The sequence below is a fragment of the Alligator mississippiensis genome, chromosome 3, assembly GCF_030867095.1.
Source record: "Alligator mississippiensis isolate rAllMis1 chromosome 3, rAllMis1, whole genome shotgun sequence".
Classification (NCBI taxonomy): Eukaryota; Metazoa; Chordata; order Crocodylia; family Alligatoridae; genus Alligator; species Alligator mississippiensis.
In genome coordinates this window covers 125,141,387-125,162,199 of record NC_081826.1, presented here as the reverse complement: position 1 = coordinate 125,162,199, position 20,813 = coordinate 125,141,387, and the positions used below count along the sequence as shown (strand labels likewise).

The 20,813-nt window shown below is 43.7% G+C and overlaps 1 protein-coding gene across 4 annotated transcripts in view; it reads right to left on the bottom strand.

The window, feature by feature from the left end:
* CDH20 (cadherin 20) overlaps nucleotides 1-20,813 on the bottom strand; it is a 191,856-nt gene that overhangs the window by 34,838 nt on the left and 136,205 nt on the right. For all 4 annotated transcript variants that reach the window (XM_019490608.2, XM_019490606.2, XM_006258416.3 and 1 more), the window contains 2 exons: nucleotides 19,665-19,832; nucleotides 17,141-17,328 (listed from right to left, as the gene is read on the bottom strand). In XM_019490608.2, coding sequence (XP_019346153.1) covers nucleotides 17,141-17,328; nucleotides 19,665-19,832 — 356 coding nt within the window. The remainder of the gene's footprint in view (nucleotides 1-17,140; nucleotides 17,329-19,664; nucleotides 19,833-20,813) is intronic.

The following is a 20,813-nucleotide window of genomic DNA, read 5'->3' as shown; positions in this document are numbered from 1 at the left end:
TAAATCATTATGCAATCTCCTTTTTTCAGTGCTCCATCACATTCTGAGGTTTTATGTCAGATATCGGGGACAATTATTTTTAGATGGAGACAAGAACTAAAATAGCAGCTGTATTAGGAGGAAGGTTCTTTGAATAATGGATTTTCTGGTTAGGCAGCTAAATGGAAAAATGGGTTGAGAATTCATTTTTGGATTACAGTGAAATCATTAAACACAAAATATTTAGTTTGACCCCAAATGCAAAATTTTGTTATGTACTTGTGAGAAAAAGCAAATGAAATGAGGTGCCAGAGTGGCTGAGGTTTCTTACCTGGGATATAGGAGAATGAGATTCTATCTCCTTCTCTCCCTGAGTGGCTCCTGTGCCAATGTCAGCCTATCCTGTTGATGTTGTTTCACGTTGTATAAAGAACTAAACATTCACTGGAGCAAGGACTGGAACCCAGCTGCCCCACCAAACTATTGATTAAAATCCTTCTTCTAGGCCAGAAGTGGCTGTGAACTTGGGTCTCTCACCTATCAGGATCATGGCTCAACTCCAGGGCATTCTGAGGTGAATCTCTTTCAGTCCAATGTGTTAAAGCTATTCCATTTTGTATACATTACTGAAATATTCATTGAGACAGAGAGAGAGAGAGAGAAAGGCCTCTCCAGCCTGATGTTTAGGGTACTTGCTTGGGTCCTAGGCCCTGCCCCAATAAATGTTTATTTATCCAAGTAAAATGGCATCAGCAAGAGAGATTGAAACAACCTAGCCCAGAACACCATATAGCCTAGTGCAAGGGTCAGCAACCCCCGGCACGCATGCCAAGCATGGCACACAAGGCCATTTTGCTCAGCACACCACCACCAGCCCAGGCTGTAAGCAGCTGCTGCCAGCCACAGAGCCCAGGCTGTTCCCAGCAGGCGGCTGGGAGGCTGCAAACCCTGTTGCAAGCAGACTGGGCTCCATGGGCCGGCTGCAGCTGGGAGGCTGCAAGCAGCTGCTCTGGGCTCCAGCATGTTGGCACTCCGGCACCTTTAAGGTAGACATTGTGGTTTTTTTCGGCACTCTGGCCAAAAAACATTGCCAACCCCTGTGGATAGAGCACTCTCTTGGCCGGTGAGAAGATCTGGGCTCAATTCAGAAACAAGAATTGAACATTGGTATTCCACATATAGGTGACCAGGCAAAGAGGAGAGCATCTCGTCTTTCTCCAGAAGTTTTTGTGAACTGAGTCCCACAGCTGTTTTCTTGTTGGGTTTTTTTCAGATGAAAATATTTAATGAATATGGATCAACCCACAAACAGATTGGAGGTGGCTGGAACTGCATTTTACAAATAAAACATAAAAGATAGCTAACCCCCCTCTCCCCAGCAACTTAAATGACAACAGGAGAGAACTGTCATGGCATCACACTGGCAAGGCAATGGCAGTGCCCTTATCTCCCCTGCTTCACCTACTGCATGGTATAGCGAGTTCTTAGTGTTTTTGGTATCGTGCATAGTAATTGCATGAGAGGGTTTGACATAGCAATTATTGAGATTCCTTGGAAAATTATTGATTGCGAATTTAGGGAACTGGACTTGACAGATTTCCAGTCATATGTTCCAATGAAGCAGTTAAAAATATTTCACTAAATCAGGTTCTATTCACAAATACAGTGGATGCAGTGGTGATTGCAAGGTTATATGAGGATGGATATCCTTCTGAACATTTTATGTCTTACAGTTGCAATACCTAAACATTCACAAGCTCTTTACTTTTAAAATCTGGGGAGTTTCCATGGTGAAAATCAGTACAGTAGAATCCCCTTAAGCGGCACAGATCCTGAACCAAACAGCTTTTATGTGAAATCAGAAAGTGCTCCATTCTCAGACCCGTATAACACGCTAGGCATATTCCCTTTTGTTATAAGAAATGCTTTAAAAAAACTTATGGATTTTCCTGTGCTTATGTTTTTCGTATGCCTTAGATCTAGGAAGCTATCTTGTGTAGGTGTTGAATTTATTCAGGATACAAGCACATGATCAAATTGCTTCAAGACATAGGCTACTGGGAGGGGGTGCACGGGGGTGCCCCCCCCCCCCGACGGCCAACACTGATGCTGTCGGTAGGGCTGGTGCCTCCCCTGGCAGGGCTGCCGCCATTGGCAGCTTCTGGGGGTACCCCCCCACAGATTCAGGAGGCACCAGTCACTTGTGCTTCAAGAAAAGCTACTGTGTGATGTTGGGACTACTGTTCTTAGGCAAAATAATTTTAAACCAGCTTGAATGGGAAATTGCGGAACAAAAAAATCATCCACAAACTGCATTGTGTTAAATATGGTTAAAGTATGGTTTAAACATGGACTACGGATTCTTCATTACCTGGGTTTGTTTTTGTGACTCTTTTGTTCCTATGGTTTTAATGCTTGTTTGCTTGTCTCTTAGTAATGCCCCCACCCCTTTCTCCCCTATACCTCTCTCCTCCCCACCATGTCTTTGTATTCTAATTTCTCTGTCCTTCTTATACTCTGCTTTCTGCAGGTCCTTTTACAGTATCTGATGAAATAAGCTTCAGCCTATAAAAGCTTGTGATCTTTTTCTCTCTATATATTTATATTATTTAGCTTGTTTATAAAAGTGCATATCTACCTTGCCTTTGGAATGTTATTGTCAGAACCTATTGTTCATATGCCTATAGTACAGTGGAGAATTCTATACTTTGATACAGAAGGCATAGTCTGTACCTAGAAAAAGTTCCCGCCAAATTGCAGCTTCTTTGCACGGTGGAGTTTTCTGCTGCAGAGGAGAACCCCGGTGCAAAGGAGAATTCCCGCCAAATTTGTAGCTTTCTTTGCAGGGTGCATTTCTCTGCTGCAGAGGAGAGGTGCTCATTGCAAAGAGTTCCTGCCATTCGTATTATAATTCGTACCCCACTATTGGCCAGTTCTAAATTATTCACACGTGGCGGCCAGCGATTGGCTTGCTAGCCGTATAAGAGGTTGAAGCAGTTTCCGCCCAAGTTGGAGAGCTCCACACACACCTCGTGGAGAACTCTGAGTACACTGTGGAGCCTAACAAACTCCACGCGTGTGTCTTAGAGCAAACTTAGCGGCCTGATCAACCACTAAGGACTCCCCGTCACCGACCCAAGGGTGCCTAGCACACCCCCACCCGAGACGTAAGATGACTGCCGGCTCAAACACCTCGAACACCCCGACACATTTGCAGACCGACCAAATGAATTCTGTAATTTCTGCCCGACCCCTGTACCGTTTTGCAACTGTAACCGAAGCAAGCTTCTGACCTGCACTGTACGAACAGTGTAAGTAAAGCAATCTATTTGTTAAATCAATACGCTTGAGTACCTGATTCCACTCCAAGCGTCACAAGTACCTGCCCGCCGACTAGGGCTCCTAAAGCCCCGAACCCCGTGCCACGGCTCTCGGCAGTGACGTGGTGACGAGGATGGGATCCGGGGAAGACGCAAGGGAGATGGAATTAGTTAAGAACTGCCCATGGCACAGTGGGAAGCGCCTGACGTCCGATTCGGATGATCTAGGGGCACACATTGCCTACCATCATGCCAGGGGAACAGGACCGAACGCAGTTACCGGTCATTTCTCTCTGAAGGGTGAAGCGAGAGAGGAAAAAGAGTGGAGCGCTAAGCTTGATGTGAGGGCCCTGGGCTGTGTTGTAGGCAGAAAAGGGGTCGTGTATAGACCCTGGGATGAAGCGGGAACCCTGTCCCTACATCGGGTAAAAGCGGCGAGTGTAGCGGACCCGACCCCTGCCCAGGAGTTTGCCCACTGCATCCACCACGTACGAGAGGGCGGGGAAGGAACACCTCCCGACAAGTTCAACTGCCCAACCATGACACCCCAGTCGCGCAGCCAAGAACTGCTCGCTCAGCTTTATGAAAGCTTAGAAGCGGAGGGCCACACCACAATAAGCGTGTTATTTCAAATGGTAGTAGGGTTATTGAGAGAAAACTCCAACCCAGAAGAAATGCAATTACAAACTGCGAGTGTGGAGTCACTGGAGCAGGCAGCGGGGAGCTCCGAGCCAACTCTCAAAAATGGCGCCGGCCGCATGGCGCTGCCAGAAAATGGCGCCGAGAAAAAAATGAGCTGCCCGGGGGACCCGGAATAGAAGGGCGGAGCCACAGAAGAACAGGCGGGACTCCACCCAACAACCCTGCCCCAGGAGGTGACGTCACTCCCAACGGCCCCACCTCTGCACCACGGGGAGGGGGCAACGAGCAGAGAATTGTATCCAACCCTCCCACCAGATACAGTAACTATTTCAGCAGCTGCTCATCCTGTAGCGATAACCAAGCAAGTTACTGATGCACAGGGCACAACTCATGCCACCACCACATACTGCACCTGCACCCAGGAAGAAATGCAGGAGTGGTGCAGAGGATCAAAAGTGAAACCTGGTGAAGCATGTATAGAGGTTTACGGGGGAAGAGAGGCCGTGACTTTCAGGCTTCTCCTCGGGACACTGGCCAGTCAGCCGGCTGAAAACTTGCTAAGCCAGATGCCACGGCCACAGGCCCTGATGGATCCCACGGTAAAAGCCTCCAGTGGGATGGAACCACGACCTACGGCATACCCAAGTCAACGCTGTTACCAACACAACGCCTCATATAAAGACAAGCCCCCCGGAATGAACCAGCCCTTCAAAAGCCCCAACCATGGAAGCCGAAGCTCACCCCTAGACAAATTAGTCTGAGTCACCATTCCACACCATCGTCAACCACATCCACGAGTGCACAAGGAAGTCATCTGCTCCTAGAAGACGATCAAACCCAGTTGCTCACCATAACTCATCACAACTGGCTAACTCGCCACCCTGCTGTTCACCGATTATGGCCACCCTTTTCTTTGTTTGTTTGTCTGTTCATTTGTTTTGTCCCCTTACAGGCCCAGCAGTGACGAAGCAGCAATCTGTGACTGCCCGATCGCGAGAATTACTGAGCACCAACCTGCAGCACATCCGGGTCGACGCCACAATGGCCGCCTACTCATATGTCGCAAGCAGGGTTGTCGCTCTATTCCTGCTGTTACCAACAGGTTCCTTGGTGAACGGAGCTGACTTCAAAACCTCTAACTTGGTCCTGAACCTTCTGTCATTTTAGGCCAAAGCCATAATATCGGCTCATTTTATGGTTCCTCTTTTCCTGTTAATGATCTTGTACATACTTGTTTTGTTTTGTTTAAAAGCCTGTTCAAAACTTTACATAGTGAAGCCAAGCTATAATGTTTTGAGCGGTCCAAGTTGTTTGACATGCTGACTGTAACCAGCTTATGCCAACTCTGAATTACTAGAAGAGAACAGCATTGGTAATCTGAAGGTTTGGGGGATGTCGCAAAAAGGTCGGGTATAGACAGAAGCATTGATTTAAGGAACGTGAGGAAAGAGATGAGGGACATGATGACGGAAGGGGGCAAGTAGTAAAGGAACAAAAGGTGAGGTCTTATAGGAACCTGTACATTAAAAGAAGAGGAAAAGGAACGATCTGAAAAGAGAGGTGACAGTAGAAGAAATAGAAGGGTGTTTGAAGGGAATGAAGAAAGGCCGCTAATGACGGCACAGAAACTCAGTGTTCTAAGAGCTACAGTTTCAAGTATAATAAGAGCATAATGAGGTTACTCCACAATTATAGGAACCCTCCGTATAGGGGGCATTAATCTAATACCCCACTCTCAGTTACCTTAAAAAATCAAATTAGAGAAAAGAACATAAAATTAAGGGTAACAATTTGCTGCGTTTGGGTTGATTCGGTTGTCGACGTCTTTGATTACCTTGTGTTTACCAATACTCATTGTTCTATGTTTGGGTTATTGTGTCTTACAGTTTATTAAGGAGCGATTTACTAAGCTATCTGCTTATGTATATACTCACTTGCTGCCTGATAACGACGACCACCTGGACGAAGATAGTCTATAACCCAAGTTCTTAATATATTGTGTTGTTATCCTGTTAATATTTCTTGTTTATATTTACATATGTATGTGTTAGTTGTTAAAACAAACTTGTTTCGTTATCAACTTTTGTATATTGATTCTAGTTTTGAAAATGTAAATGATCTGCAAATGTCGTAATCAGAATAGTTCCAACTGCACTATAGGCAAGGGGGCATGTCAGAACCCATTGTTCATATGCCTATAGTACAGCGGAGAATTCTATACTTTAATACAGAAGGCATAGTCTGTACCTAGAAAAAGTTCCCGCCAAATTGCAGCTTCTTTGCACGGTGGAGTTTTCTGCTGCAGAGGAGAACCCCGGTGCAAAGGAGAATTCCCGCCAAATTTGTAGCTTTCTTTGCAGGGTGCATTTCTCTGCTGCAGAGGAGAGGTGCTCGTTGCAAAGAGTTCCCGCCATTCGTATTATAATTTGTACCCCACTATTGGCCAGTTCTAAATTATTCACACGTGGCGGCCAGCGATTGGCTTGCTAGCCGTATAAGAGGTTGAAGCAGTTTCCGCCCAAGTTGGAGAGCTCCACACACACCTCGTGGAGAACTCTGAGTACACTGTGGAGCCTAACAAACTCCACGCGTGTGTCTTAGAGCAAACTTAGCGGCCTGATCAACCACTAAGGACTCCCCGTCACCGACCCAAGGGTGCCTAGCACACCCCCACCTGAGACATAAGACGGCTGCCGGCTCGAACACCCCAAACAACCCGACACATTTGCAGACTGACCAAACGAATTCTGTAATTTCTGCCCGACCCCTGTACTGTTTTGCAACTGTAACCGAAGCAAGCTCCTGACCTGCACTGTACGAACAGTGTAAGTAAAGCAATCTATTTGTTAAATCAATACACTTGAATACCTGATTCCACTCCAAGCGTCACAAGTACCCGCCCGCCGACTAGGGCTCCTAAAGCCCCGAACCCTGTGCTGCGGCTCTTGGCAGCGACAGTTATAACATATCAGCTACTTTATGGTAAAATGCCTAAGTACATGTTCTTACTCTGTGGGAAATGTGAGATACCTAACTCCTAGGGGTGCACAAAATGGGGCCTATACGATTTGGATCACTGTTCGGCCAAATCTGAAGAATCAGTGATTTGGACATAGATGCAGTTTGAAATGTTTTTTCTACATACCTTGAGATACCTTGAGATAACAGGTATGACTTGTGAACGCTGCAGTGCTGGGGTAGATGGAGCATCCCACAGGAGCACAGGGGGCCCCTACATGCTTGGCTGCAAACCCAGAAGTGGACTGGAAGTACTTCTGGTCCATTTCTGGGTCCTCCAGGGAGTGTGCTGGGGGCCTCCCCTGCACCCATCCTGGCTTGGCAATTGGCCATGGGGGGACTCTGGGTGCCCCCCCCGACCCAAGAGGCACGAGTCACCATTCCAGGGGAGTGTGGGGGGGGGATGGTGCCCCCAGCATGCTCCCTAGCAGACCCGGAAGTGGACCAGAAATGCTTCTGGTTCACTTCTGGGTCTGCTGCCAAGCTTGCTGGAGAGCCCCCCACACTCCTGTGGACACTCCATGAGTCCCAGCATCTCAGCATTCACGAGCCGCCTGCTACCTAGAGATATGTAGAAAAAACATTTAACGCTGTCTCTATGTCCGAATCGCCGCATCTTTCCAAATCTCTCTGAATCGATTTGGAGGGTTCCAATTTGATTCAGAGAGATTAAAGGGTTCGGTGATTTGATTCAGATTTGGAGATTCAGCCACCGAATCGGGCTGAATCTCCGCCAAATCGAATCAGAAACCGAAGCTCTGCAGAGTCCTACAACTCCCTAATGAATGTAGGGTAAGTTACCCCACATTGTGGGGTAGGAACACACATGGGGCAGTCATCATGGAATACAGAGTACAGTGTAAGATCATAGCCTCAACCTTGTACAGTGTCATAGTAATTTTCCTGTTCTTTGTGTGCTATTTCCCCTCAATCTTTGTTATTCTTTTCTGTTTGGAGGAGTAATAATAAAAAGATGATATTAGATGCTTATTGGGTTTGGATGGCAGGACACCCTGAGCCAGCATGGGGTAGCTGCTTGGCCAACAAGTGAAGTTGGAGGTAGGGCTCCACCTTCCAGGTAAGGAGGAGTAAGAGCTTTAAATTTAGACATGGTGAAGTTTTTAAGTGCTTGGAGGACTTCAGGTGGAAGAGATATGAAGTGCTATACATTTGCTGCTTCCAGCTATGTACTAGCAAGGTAGTCAGAGGGAGTACAGGGCAATAATTGATCAAAAGTGTAGGTTGAGTGTTCTTGGGGCAAAGTTTTTCTCTAGATGACTTTTGGATTAAAAGGTTGTGGACTTGGCTCCAGAAGTGTTGAAAACCTATTGTGCTTGCGCTAACAAATACTATTTTTAAACACACCTAAGCCAGCTCTAGCCTACTGTCTCTATTACTGCTACCATGCTTCATTTCCTTCCTACTGAAATGCAGTCCACCTTAGTCAATCGTAACCCATTTGGTTTTCTCCCTTACTAATGTGGTCCTGGGAAGCTCCTGGGTGTGCTGGTTACATGTGCACCCAGACTGCAGCACATTGAGCCAGACTGGAGCAGCCCTGGCTGGCAGGGGACTCAGGGGGGGTCAGCCCATGGCTGCTTCAACCAGGGTTGATGTGCTGCGGAAGGGCTGGCTGGGGCATAAGCGTTTTTCAGTGTGGGGTATCTGGCAGGAAGCCCCACAGTGAAGTACCCTTGATCAGCATCTACACATGCACTGGTGTGCAAGAAAAAACTCTGCAGCTGGATACTTCTTGTATTGACAAATGTTACCCTGCTGTGGAATTTATTAGTTTTGTGTCCCCTAATAGGGGCACATGTGTAGACACTAAGATGTTTACTGCACAGTTAATTAGCCAACTGAACAGTAAATGTCTTGTGTAGATACACCCTTATTTAGTTAATCTATAAGGTGCAAAATTACCCTGCCTTCTGCCTGATTTCAGACAAACATGACTAACTATCTCTCTAGCAGTTACTTGCCATTCATTGTAAAAAAAGCAGGTAAATGTATTCACATGAGCAAACAACAATTATTATACATCTGGTAAAGAGTGCTTAACCTGAAGCCATCTAAATACATAGGGAGGAAAGACACCGTTACATCTCTTAGAAACTTATGTAAATAATCTTGAGTTAAACACACTGCACTTATCCTAAAAAGCCAAGTTATAACAAAAAAGAACAGTAAAACACATGGAAATACTTAATAGCTATAAAAACAAATATATCCAGAAAGGCCAAACATTTAAAGTGCTCAAGGTAAAAAACAAAAAACAAACAAAAAAAAAAACAAAAGCAAAAACAAAATAAGTCAATTTGAATTAATTTATCTTCTTTCTCCATAAATACCAGAATTGTGCAAACTCAACAGTTTTGTCTCATGAAGTCATATATCTGGATTTTGCTCTGAGCTTATGGCTGGATTCCCTTAATATTTCCTGTGACTTCACTCCTTCTCACTCCTTTCTTCTACAAATCTGCGGCACCTCCCCCTTTCCTCACATTTCCCATCCACTCAATTTAAACCTCTTCTCAACACTCAATCAGGATATGCTCTTCTAGCTATAAAATGCATTGCCTCTTTGATGTGCCCTCGGTCTTCTCTTTGATGTGAAATATGCTAGTGAGAAATTTCTGAGGCAGCAAATTATGACTGTAGCCTTCATCCTCCTTCCAGCTGCCTACTGTGCACCACAGAGAGGTATAGTGGGGATGAATCATCAGGAGCTGCTGTGATGAAGAGAGAACCAGGAACACTTCACTACCTCTTCAGCAAATGCAAGAACAGTCCCTACTTTCTGAATGGAGAAATTGTAGCCCTCTGTATAAGTAGCAAAGCAAAAGCAGGGGCAAGAGTGGGGCTCTACTTACAGCGACTGACACTGGGTTTTGAAAGGCACCCTGAAGAAGGTGATCATAATTCTTGCAGGGTTGGATCTGGAGATAAGCAAACTCTAAAAATGCTGGTTTTAGCTTCAGCTATAATTGATAACTCCAATTTTCTAGGCTTGGTTTTGCTTTCAGCTATCTGAGCAGCATTATCAATCAAGATTTTCTTTCAGAAATCTATCTTCTGGAGAAAACAGAAAAAGGCAGAAGTTTAAAATTTAAAAAAGACTTGGTCGTGTTTTCAGAATGGGGGGGTTTCATTTTCACACCTAAGCATTTCTTTCTTAGTAGAGATTGTATACATCCTTTTTTGTAGGGTGGATCTAAAACAAAAGTGCACATTTCATTCTGGATGCAAATTTCCTAGCTTTACCCTGGGCAGAAGCAAAACCCAAAGGGTTTAACACTTCTGGAATTCTGATCTCTATGAGAACAGTTTCACTATCTGGAGCGGAGAGACTAAAGATTGTAAACAAAAACAATACATATGATATGGTATTCTGCTACAATAGTACACTGGGCAAACAGATGCTATGAACTGTCATAGCACTTTATCCCAATATTGTACAGACATATAGCCTTATTACATGGTAAGTTTAGGTGGCTTCTGGAGCTCTTAACCTCAGGACAGGTTGCACATTAACATCTTTTAAGTGGCTTAGGGCCTTGTCAGACCTGACATTGTAAGCAGAACAAATGATAATCAGCTTAGTGTTGTTCAGTTTAGTGGAACAGTCACACGTAAAGCTAAGAAAACTTCTCTGACTGGCCCTGACCTGCACAGCTGTGACTTGCCACTAGAGCAGGGGCAGGCAAAGTCTGGCCCATGGGCTGGATCCGGCCAGCAGTGGACTCCATTTTCCAGCAGCCCCTGCCCACATCTGGGACCAGATCACAGCTCTTCTCTGACTCTTTGCAGCGGTGACAGCATGGTCCTGAGCCAGGGCAGAGCCACGATCTGCTCCCTTGCCTAGGGTGTGCAGGCTGCAGATCACAGCTCTGTCCTGGCCCCAACCAAGCTGCTCCCACTGCAAGATCCCAGAGGTACCCGGAGCAGCCCGCTGTACTGCCCTATCAGTGCCCTGGCAGCACAGCTGAGGCTGGTCTCCATGGCAACCCCAGCCTTGCACTATCACAGTGCGGCTGCGCCGGGGTCTCCATGGGGAGTCTTATAAGAAACCACATGAAACGAAAGTGTCAAATTATAAATGGCTTCTCAAAAGGAGGATTAAAAAGAAAAACTGGGAGCACAACAATGGTCACCAAGGGAAAAGCTTCTTACACAATCTGTGTTAAAGCCAATACAGATGACAAGGAAGATGAAAGTCCAAAATGCAGGATGTCCAGGCTTCAGTGAATATCAGTCAGTCATATTATAAGCAGATATGCCAATCCGGCCAGAAGTGCAGTAGATAAACAGTTAAGGCATCTCACTATATCTCCAAAGGGATTAGTTTGAACTCTACTTCAGATTTGTGGCAGGCAGTGCTACCACTCAGCTCAGCTATAAATGAATATCTAGTTATTCAGGCAGCTAGATATGCTGGTAGCCACATCACTCTTATGTGCCATTGGCAGATGAATCTGTGGTGTTTTAACCATACTGGTCTTACAGGCTGCTAGCGGGGTTGCCAACCTAAGATTTTTTTTTTAACTGACAATCTGCAAACTTTTTACTGAAAACTAAGCTTTTTTACTGACATGTTTCACATGACATAAATGTAACCTTGGAGGTCAGTAATGGTTAGATTCAAATTTAGGAGTTTATCACCGACATTTAACACAGTGCCACTTGACTTCAGTGATGGCTTTACACCATGCTACCTCCATCCCAGGGGTCCCTTACTCACCCCCAAATCTTGATACCTGTGACAGCACCCCACATGGTGCTGCCCCCATCTCAGTCCACCCCCCAACGTTACCTCTGATGGCCCTGCTCCCTTTTTTCAGGCATGGACACCCACCCATCCCCTCTCCCCAGTCCCAGCCCCATAGCTCTGTCCATTGCAGGCAGGTGATGAGACACAGTGGCAGCAGGGGAAGCAGAGCTAAGGAGGCTCCTATGAACTGCAAAGCCCTAGTAGAGAGCTCTCTGTAGTGTGCTAGGCTGTATTCCTGCTCAAATAAAAGGTGTTACTTCTCTGCTCTAACAGTTGCATCAAGCATCATTCTGTCAATGTAGCCTCAATCAAGCTCACTATTTCTTAGCTTTTTACAGTCAACTCCATTTTAATAGACTTTGTTGACAAGCATTTTAAGCCCTCTTTTATAAAAACTGTCCATAAATTTATGGTCAGTTGTCAACCTTGACTGCTCGGTTCTTTTGTTATAAGATATGGCATAATTTAAAGTCCAGTATTGTGCCCTGGATTATCTGCAAAAAAGTGTGGGCTTCAGGTAGGAAAAAGGGGCTGAAACCACAGGCTATAAAAATTATCATATAGTATGTGTTAATATGTGTGGAAAATAACAGAATAAAATACGTTGTTTTTCCCTCAAGTGCTGTTTCTGAAGTATATGATAGGGCTGTGTGAAGCTTCAGTTGCTGATTCGATTCAGCGGAGATTCGGCTCAATTCAGTGGCCAAATCCGAATCTAATCAGGAGACCCTTTAATCTCTCTGAATTGAATTGGAACCCTCTGAATCGATTTGGAGAGATTCGGAAAGGCTTGATGATTTGGACATAGACACAGCTTTAAATGTTTTTTTTTACATACCTTAAGGTGTAGCAAAACCCCCAGTTTTTCTTTTATTTATTTATTTTAAAATGCATTCCCTCTCCTTCCCCAACCATTTCTGACTTTTTCTCTCCCTCTCTATTCCCTATAGATAAGTATAAATGAGCTAAGGATAAGCTTTAAACATTTTTATTTTGGTAGCAAGTTTTTAGTTTTGGATATCCACTGTTGTATATTGTATTATTATTAGGTTTGTATTGATTCTTACTGTTGTATATTGTATTATTATCATTGTCGTATTGATTTTTATTGTTTCATATAGATATTGTATGGTTTAGGCCTGTGTTTGTAAGTGAACCAAAGTCACGTCAAGTTTCCATTTTATATGTCAAGCCTCCATCTTGTGTCCTCTGCCTGGGCATCTCATGTTGCAACAATATGATTCATTGTACCCCGCCCATGTAAATTGGTTCCCCAATGAATGCGAATGATTGGGAATGACTGAAATACAATGGTAACAGGCCTCTACTAAATGGCCTGTAATGACTGGGCTATCACCTCGCATTGATTCATCCAGGAACCACAGACCTTACCCAGGAACAGAGACAAGACCAGCATTTGAAAGACAAAAGACCCTGCAGAACCAGCAACTCTCACCATTACAGACACCCGAAACTGCACATCCCTGCTTGGAGCACACATGCTCAGTACTCCAGGGGTTGACCCTTGCCTGGGCATGCCTTCTGTCACTAGGGTCACACAAGGTCTGCCCCTATAAAAAGAGGCAGTGAAAACAGACCCAGTGGGACTCTCTCTTCCATCTGGACGAGCACTATGCCACACCACCTATCCACCCAGAGGCCCTGCCGGTGACCCCCCTCTGGACAACACCTATTGGACAAGGACCCCTTTCTAGCCTGGATAGGTAGATATTACCTGCACACCTCCTCCTACAATTTGGACTCTCTCTCTCTATCTCTCTCCTACTGGACTTCAGTGGACTTCAGCCCCTGCACCAAGCCTCTCTAACCCCTGCTGACATTGTGTGGGTGTGGGTGGGGGTGTGTGTGTGTGTGTGTGGGTGCAAGGGAACCAATAAGACATTGTGTCACCCTGTTCAATAAAACCACTGTCATTTGCAACTCCGACTTGGGTCATGTTTTACTGAATCCCAGTCCCTTCCTTATCTTAAATTCCAGCCTCATTCTCTCTCAGCTCCAGCTCCAGCCCCCACCCCTCTCCACTAGTTTCCCGGTATCTCAATTCCTACTGCCTTTTCCCTGTGACTTTCTGCTGCCTTTCTTTGCTTTCCCACTGCCCTGCCGCCTTTTAGTCTCTCCTGCTGCTTTTCCTGTGATTTTCTGCTGTCCGTCTCTCTGTTTGCAGGCTTCCTCCACACCTTCTGTAGTCATTTCCCGCCCCCCTGCAGCTTCCCAGCTCCTCGTGGATGTCTTGTAGTTTTCTCCAGCAGCTGGAGCCTTTCTCCAGCTCCCAGCACCTACTGCCACTCCCTGCAACTTCTCTAGGTGCCCCAGAGCCATCCTCTGGGTCCCCACATCCAGAGCCCCTCTTTAACACCCACACTACCCCTTAGTCCCATTTTCCCTCTCCCCACCTACCTTTTCAACTCCCCTGTAGCTCTGGCTTCAGTCCCACCCTCTGTGCCAGCATCGCTCCCCTGTTCTGTAGGCTTTGGGCATTGTCTTTTAATCAATTAAGATCAGTTAACCTAAAGTTACCCCTGAGCCTCAGTTCTTCAGCCCAGGCCCCTGTAGTCTACCGGTTCTAATCCCGGTCCTGGTAACTTTCACCCCTTACACTTCTACTTTCTTACCTTAACCTTTCCCCAGGCATCCCAAGTACACCAAGCACATACATACATACACATCACAACACCCAACTTAGGAACTCACTTGTGTGTATGTGTAGGTGGGTGGTATGTGTGTAAATAAGTGAATACACATATATATATACATATATAGATATCATTGTGTGTGTCTGTGGTATAAAAATTAGTAATCCATGTATGTGTATTGAATGTGCAGGTGTTGGTAACTGGTAACTGATTCTGTCTAAATTTGGTGTGTGTAGCGTGTATGGGCTTAAACTGGTGATAGGTGTACATGAACCTAGACTAGTTATTTTGAACGTGTGTGTATCTGAGTTGCTAGTGTGAGTGTGTGTGTGTGTATGTATGTGTGTGTATGTGTATATATATATGGCATTGTGTGCATGATATATAAATTAGTGATCTGTGTTTAACTTTTTGGGTATATAGTGTATGTGCTTGAATTGGTAATAGGTATCCATGTGCCTAGGCTGGTTTGGATGTGCATGTGTATGCACCTAACTGATTTGTGTGTTTGTATATGTGCAATTGTGTCACACCCTCCTGTCTAACAGCACAATATTGAGATCCTGAGAGTTGACCTGACCCCACAGGGCAACAAAGATACCAGGTGCTCATGAATGCTGAAATGGTGGGGCGGATGGAGCGTCCCACAGGACTGCGGTGGGGGGGGGGGGTCCCCAGCTTACTCAGTAGCAGACCCAGAAGTGGACCAGAAGTACTTCCAGTCCACTTCTGGGTCTGCCAGGGAGTGCGTGGGGCCCCCCCCTGCACCCCCTTGGCTTGGCAACTGGTGCCTCCTGGGTCTGAGGGGGCACCCAGGGTCTCCCCATGGCCAATTGCCAAACTGGGGGGGAGCTACTTCTGGTCCACTTCTGGGTTTGCCGCCAAGCACATGGGGCCCCCCCCCCCATGCTCCTGTGGGATCCTCCATCCAGCCCACCATTACAGCTTTCATGAGTCATGCCTGGTACCTCGAGGCATATAGAAAAAACACTTAAAGCTGTGTCTATGGCCAAATTGCTGATTCTCCAAATCAGCATCGAATCTTCAGATTCAGATTTGGCCAAATCGAACTGGGACAGTGATCTGAATCAACGAATCAAATCACTGTCCCCAATTCAGGCCAAATCTGAATCTGAATTGAATATGGCCCAATTTGCACACCCCTAGTATACGATAGAAGGCCAGATTTGGAGGTGGGAAAAGAGTAAACAGTGCTTCATTGTGTATTCATCTTTGTTACTTTAGGATACTCTTAATTTGAAAATGCAATAAAAGGATGGCAAATACTATCAGGGCAAGAACTGAAGAAAATCTGGGACACTGGAAGCATAAGTTTAATACCAACTGTGGGTATTATGCAAGTATTATATTCTACTACCTTTATTGGAATCTGGTAAGGATATGGGTCTTTCAGAAAGCAACGATTGAGGGGCACTTCTAAAATATCTGTGCAGGTGAAAACATTCTAAACTTGCTGGCCCTTAATGACTGTGTTCCTTCTAAGATCCCAGGTGGTAGAAGGAAAAGAATAATAAAAATCATCTTAGAAAGTGCCATAGGCATACACAGAATTATACAAACATAAACTCATGGTGACCGAAAATTTGCTGTAACATACTCTGCTGGTATGCTCCACTTTAATCATTTTTAAGTACTGCAAACTCACATATGCTATAATCTAATAAAAACATATTTCAAATATCCAGAGGCAAGCCTCCCAAATATTAAATCCAATGAAAACTTTCCCTTTTATTTAAAGAAAGAGCAAGAGACATGCAATGAAGTCTTAACTGAATATCCTTTTCAGCAAAGCATTTTGGCACATGCTTAATCTATAGGAAATGTATGCACATTTGCAAGCACTTGGCTGGACAGAGATGAATAAACTTACAAAGAAACATAGGTCTGGAAGCTTCTCTGGTCCATGCTAAATTACACAGGACCTAAAATGAAACCCTGCTCTATCTAGCTGGGGAGTTAAAGACAGCTGGATATGATGATCTCTTGCACTCTTTTGGTTACAGAAACAAGTGTGCTTTAACCACACTAGCCCAATGGCCTGCTAGGGTCAGGAAAGCCATTGACTTCATCTTTGACAGTAGATATGCCTAGAAAAAGGTGAGATAACAGTTTCATAGCATAGAAAGAAAGTTTAACTTTCCATCATTTATGTAATATTTAAGAATAATTCTATAGCAGATAGTCTGAGCAAATACTCCATTCTTTTCTATGTAGCCTGCAGTAAAAAAAATAGAAGCAGTTTCACAGCTGCCATTTTAAAGACAGCTTCTTCTAGCCTAATTAGCATTTATGGATCTTCAAGCAGCAGTTAAAAAAACTGCCTGGTTTTTATTGGTTTATAAATAATTCTAAGGCTTGCTTTATTATTGTTTGTAGGACATCACACTGAAAAATGCATACAGTTCAAATTCAAATATTGATCTAATCACTTGCGTTGTAGGGTAATTAAGCTACAAAGGTTATTTAAATGAATAAATAGTGAATTGGAACATTTCTTTGGTGGGAACAGACATGTCTAGGTGATATCATGACCCTTTTTAATGTTGTTTTTTAGAAAACAGCCTTTTTCATATTTTAGCAATGAGTGTTAAAAGAAATGGTGTTTTATAGCAGGAAAGAAGGTATTGTCATGTAATGGGATCCGAGTTACATTAGCTATAACAGGACATTCTGCACATAAAATATAACCAGAACTGTTAGTTGTATAAATTACTATAAAAAGAAAATTTTACTACCTTTCTCACAGTTATGATGCCAACTTGGTAATTAGGATCAGTGTTAATGTCAAAGACATCTAGTCCATCTCCATCCACTAGGCTGTATTTCATTTCAGCATTAATGCCTTCATCCAGGTCCTTAGCAATGACACGGCCCACAGTGGAGCTGACCGGAGCAGACTCCAGCACATTCATCTGATAATGTTCTGGCATGACAAGTGGAGGGGGAAGGAGGGAAAAGAATCATGAGTAAACCAAAACCTGCATTAATTCAAAGGGCAGACCACAGCTGTCAAATCAAATGGTCTTCTGGGGGCTCCAGTTAAAAGTCCTTTTTTTTTTCTGGCTGGAAAACCAAAGGGCATCTCCATTTAGGCACCCAAAGAGCATTAGGGTTTGTCAATAAGTAGGATACTGGTCACTCAGAATAAAATGAAAATATAATTAGTGGAAAACTTATTTGCTCTAACAGTGGGCTTGAAGAAAGAAAGAACAACTATATTAAAGAACAGTTTTACAGTTGAACAATCCCAGCTAACTAAAACATTTAGTTTCATTCTGAATCTCTGCTGAGGCCTGGTTTTCTCCAGTACCATTTTTTCTAATCTACGGGACGGGCCTCTGCAGCTGATGTTGCTTTAAATGTAGGAACAGCATCAAAACCATGCATTAAGTCAGACATGATTAAAAGGGAAAAGAGAAGAAGGAACATGGAAACTACGTGCAGTGGTGGTTTTACAGAAGGGTTTGGCTGGCAAAGGGAGAGGAGTTAGGAAGTGAAAAAAAATGAACACATAAAGAGGTTAACAAGCGGTGTGGGTATAATTCCTTTTTCAGTTTGTTGGATGAACCATTATATTGCAAAATATTTTGTTTCAGATTGACTCAAACCAAATATCTGCAGTTTTCTCAATAAAACAAACCAGTCAACATCTTTGTTTTTCATTTTTCTTTCAGATAAAACTACTTGCAGAATTTGGCATGAATTTGGACCTCTACAATTCTTGGTGACTGAACTGTATGAAAACACCTGATAATTTTCACCCAATTCTTTTAACAGCACTAAAAATAACTGGGTTTTCAGTCCATTTGCCTAAGGCAACAGCTGTTCAACTGGTGGCCCACAGGATGCATCCTGTGTCTCTGGAGCTACTGGTTCAGGTGCTGGGCTTCATCTCCTTCCTCCTACTTTTCCTGTCTGCCTCTGGCCCTGGAGGTTGGGCAGGGCACTGGCTAAAGGAATCCATGGCCAGGAGGCTTGGTGAGACCCAGGAAACCCATGTGATGTAGTGCAGTGCACTAGCATGGGACAGCAAGGGGGCAACTGCCATGCAGTGCAGCAGGAGGTGGGACAGGTGGCATGACACGCAGGACACAGGGATGCTAGCATGGTGAGTGGGGCAACCTATGGTACAATTCGGGGTGGTGCCTGTGGAACGCCACGGCAATTAGTGTGCAGGGCATGTGGCCCATACAGTGTGTAGCCTGGAGGTGTACAACCCCTGGCTTGCAGCCCTTGATTACTCAGAAGTTGGACAGCCCTGATCTGAGGAACCATGGGGATTATTTAAAAACCACTGAAGTCAATGGGAATTTTTCTATTAATTTTGGTCAGTTTAAGTCTTTAGTCAGGTCATTAGGAAAAACAAAGGGAGAGGTAGACAAGGTGGGCCAAATCTTGCTTTCAGTTACACTGGTGTAAAAGCAAAGTAACTTTTCTGAAACCAACAGTGCTATTCTGGGTGTACCTTGCAGTAACTGTGAGAAGAATTTGTGTTAGAATTTAAATATATTTAGGTGATTTCTGTTAAACTTCTGCTGGAGCACATTCTGCATACAAATCCATCCTGCACTACTCAACACAAATAACAGACTTTCTTCATCAAAAAAGATAAAATGGAGCACAAAGAGTTTGCCAACCTCAACACCTTTTATTTTCCCTCCTGCCTGGTGGGATAAATGTCCTCCCAATTATGGATATACCTGGTTAAGAATTTCCTGACAGTATTTTTTATAGGAAAATACTGACTTGTCAAAACCACATTGTTTGTTGTAAAGGGCTGATTTGGGTAAATCTTATGTGAAAAAAAATTTAAAGAAAAGTTTCAAACTGATTGACATGTCACATTTTCATATTTTCTGGATACAACTTTAATTTTTTTCAATTCAAAATGACTTTCCATTTCATATTTTAGTTTATTTATATTAAAAAAAAATATATGTATGTATGTATGTATGTATGTATGTATGTATGTATACGTGTGTGTGTGTGTATAAAGATCACAATTAAAATGAACATTTTGATTAACCAGATCTGAATTTATTTTCCAGTGTGATGGGATCCCAACAAACTGCTGGAATTTTGGCTTTTCTTCCACTGTTTGAGATAGGAAAAAATGTTAAAGTCTCATTGACTATGGAATTCTTTTTACTTTCTGCTTACCACTAGTTATGGATAAATTCAATTTGGAAAGATAATAGAGTAAATATACATCATCTCTCTTTCCTCCAACTGTAGCATCCTAATGCAGCAGATACTTACTCTGTAGGAATCTGGGCGGATTGTCATTGACATCAGAGAGGGTGATGTTGACTGTGGTTGTCCCAGCCAATCCTCCCAGCTGTCCACCCATGTCTTTGGCCTGGATAATCACTTCATAATATTCTTTTGCTTCTCTGTCCATGTTCATTAGAGCTGTCCTAATTAGGCCTGTGAGATTGAGAGGAAAGGAAGTCTTAGGAAGCAAAAAAAAATTCCATTTAAATTATAATCACAGAAGCTACAATGACTCAACCAAAGTCAGTGGAATTATTTCATATTCTCTCTGTGTAAACAAGGCCAAAATCATTCTGGAAAATTTATCTTAGGTTACCAAAGTTTTCAAGTCAAAGTGGATTATTTTAACTGCATTATGCCTTTTGTGGTCACTTTTTCTAGTTAGCTTATTTCACTTCCAAAGTAGAAAACTACTTTGGAGATGAAGCAAGGAAAAGTGAATTATAGCTATTTTAAGTCTGAATAAGACTATCTGCACAGGGGTTTAATGCAGCTTAACTAATCCAATTTAAAATTTAATTCATATTCAACTTTCTGAGGGTTCTCACGTAGACAAATTGTTCAGCATGAGAACAGAATTTGTAGGCCCTCTCATCTCCATTTTCTTTAAATGGAAAAAAGGTGGTTTATTATTTGCAACTCGGCAAGAGGGGCGGTGAGTACTACTAGCAATACTGCTAACGTCCACAGCAAGCCATTTTCTTCTCTGGTAACATTACTGGAAAAGAACATGAGGTGGCAGCAACACTTCTCTTATAGAGCCTAGAAAGAGCCATCCAAAGCAATTACTGCCACTGCTGACTGATTAAAGGAGATTGCTACTTTTGGTTATAAGAGCAGGCTCTATGGATGTTTAGAAAATACTTCCTTATCTCTCTTTCAGTCTCCTGCCTCAAGGATCCTGGTAGCATAACTGACCTCTTCTTTATTTAAGCTCTTCTCATGCAAGTCAGTACATGCCCACACGCACACACATATACTCATACACTCCTCCTAACTTTCTTCCATTTTTTTCTCTTTTTATTTGGTTTGAGGGTTTATCAGGAAATCTTTTTTCTTGTCTTTTATTTTAATACACTTGGCTGCCTTTGCAGAATTCTGCCATTCTACATGATGTGTTCACAAGGGCAGAGA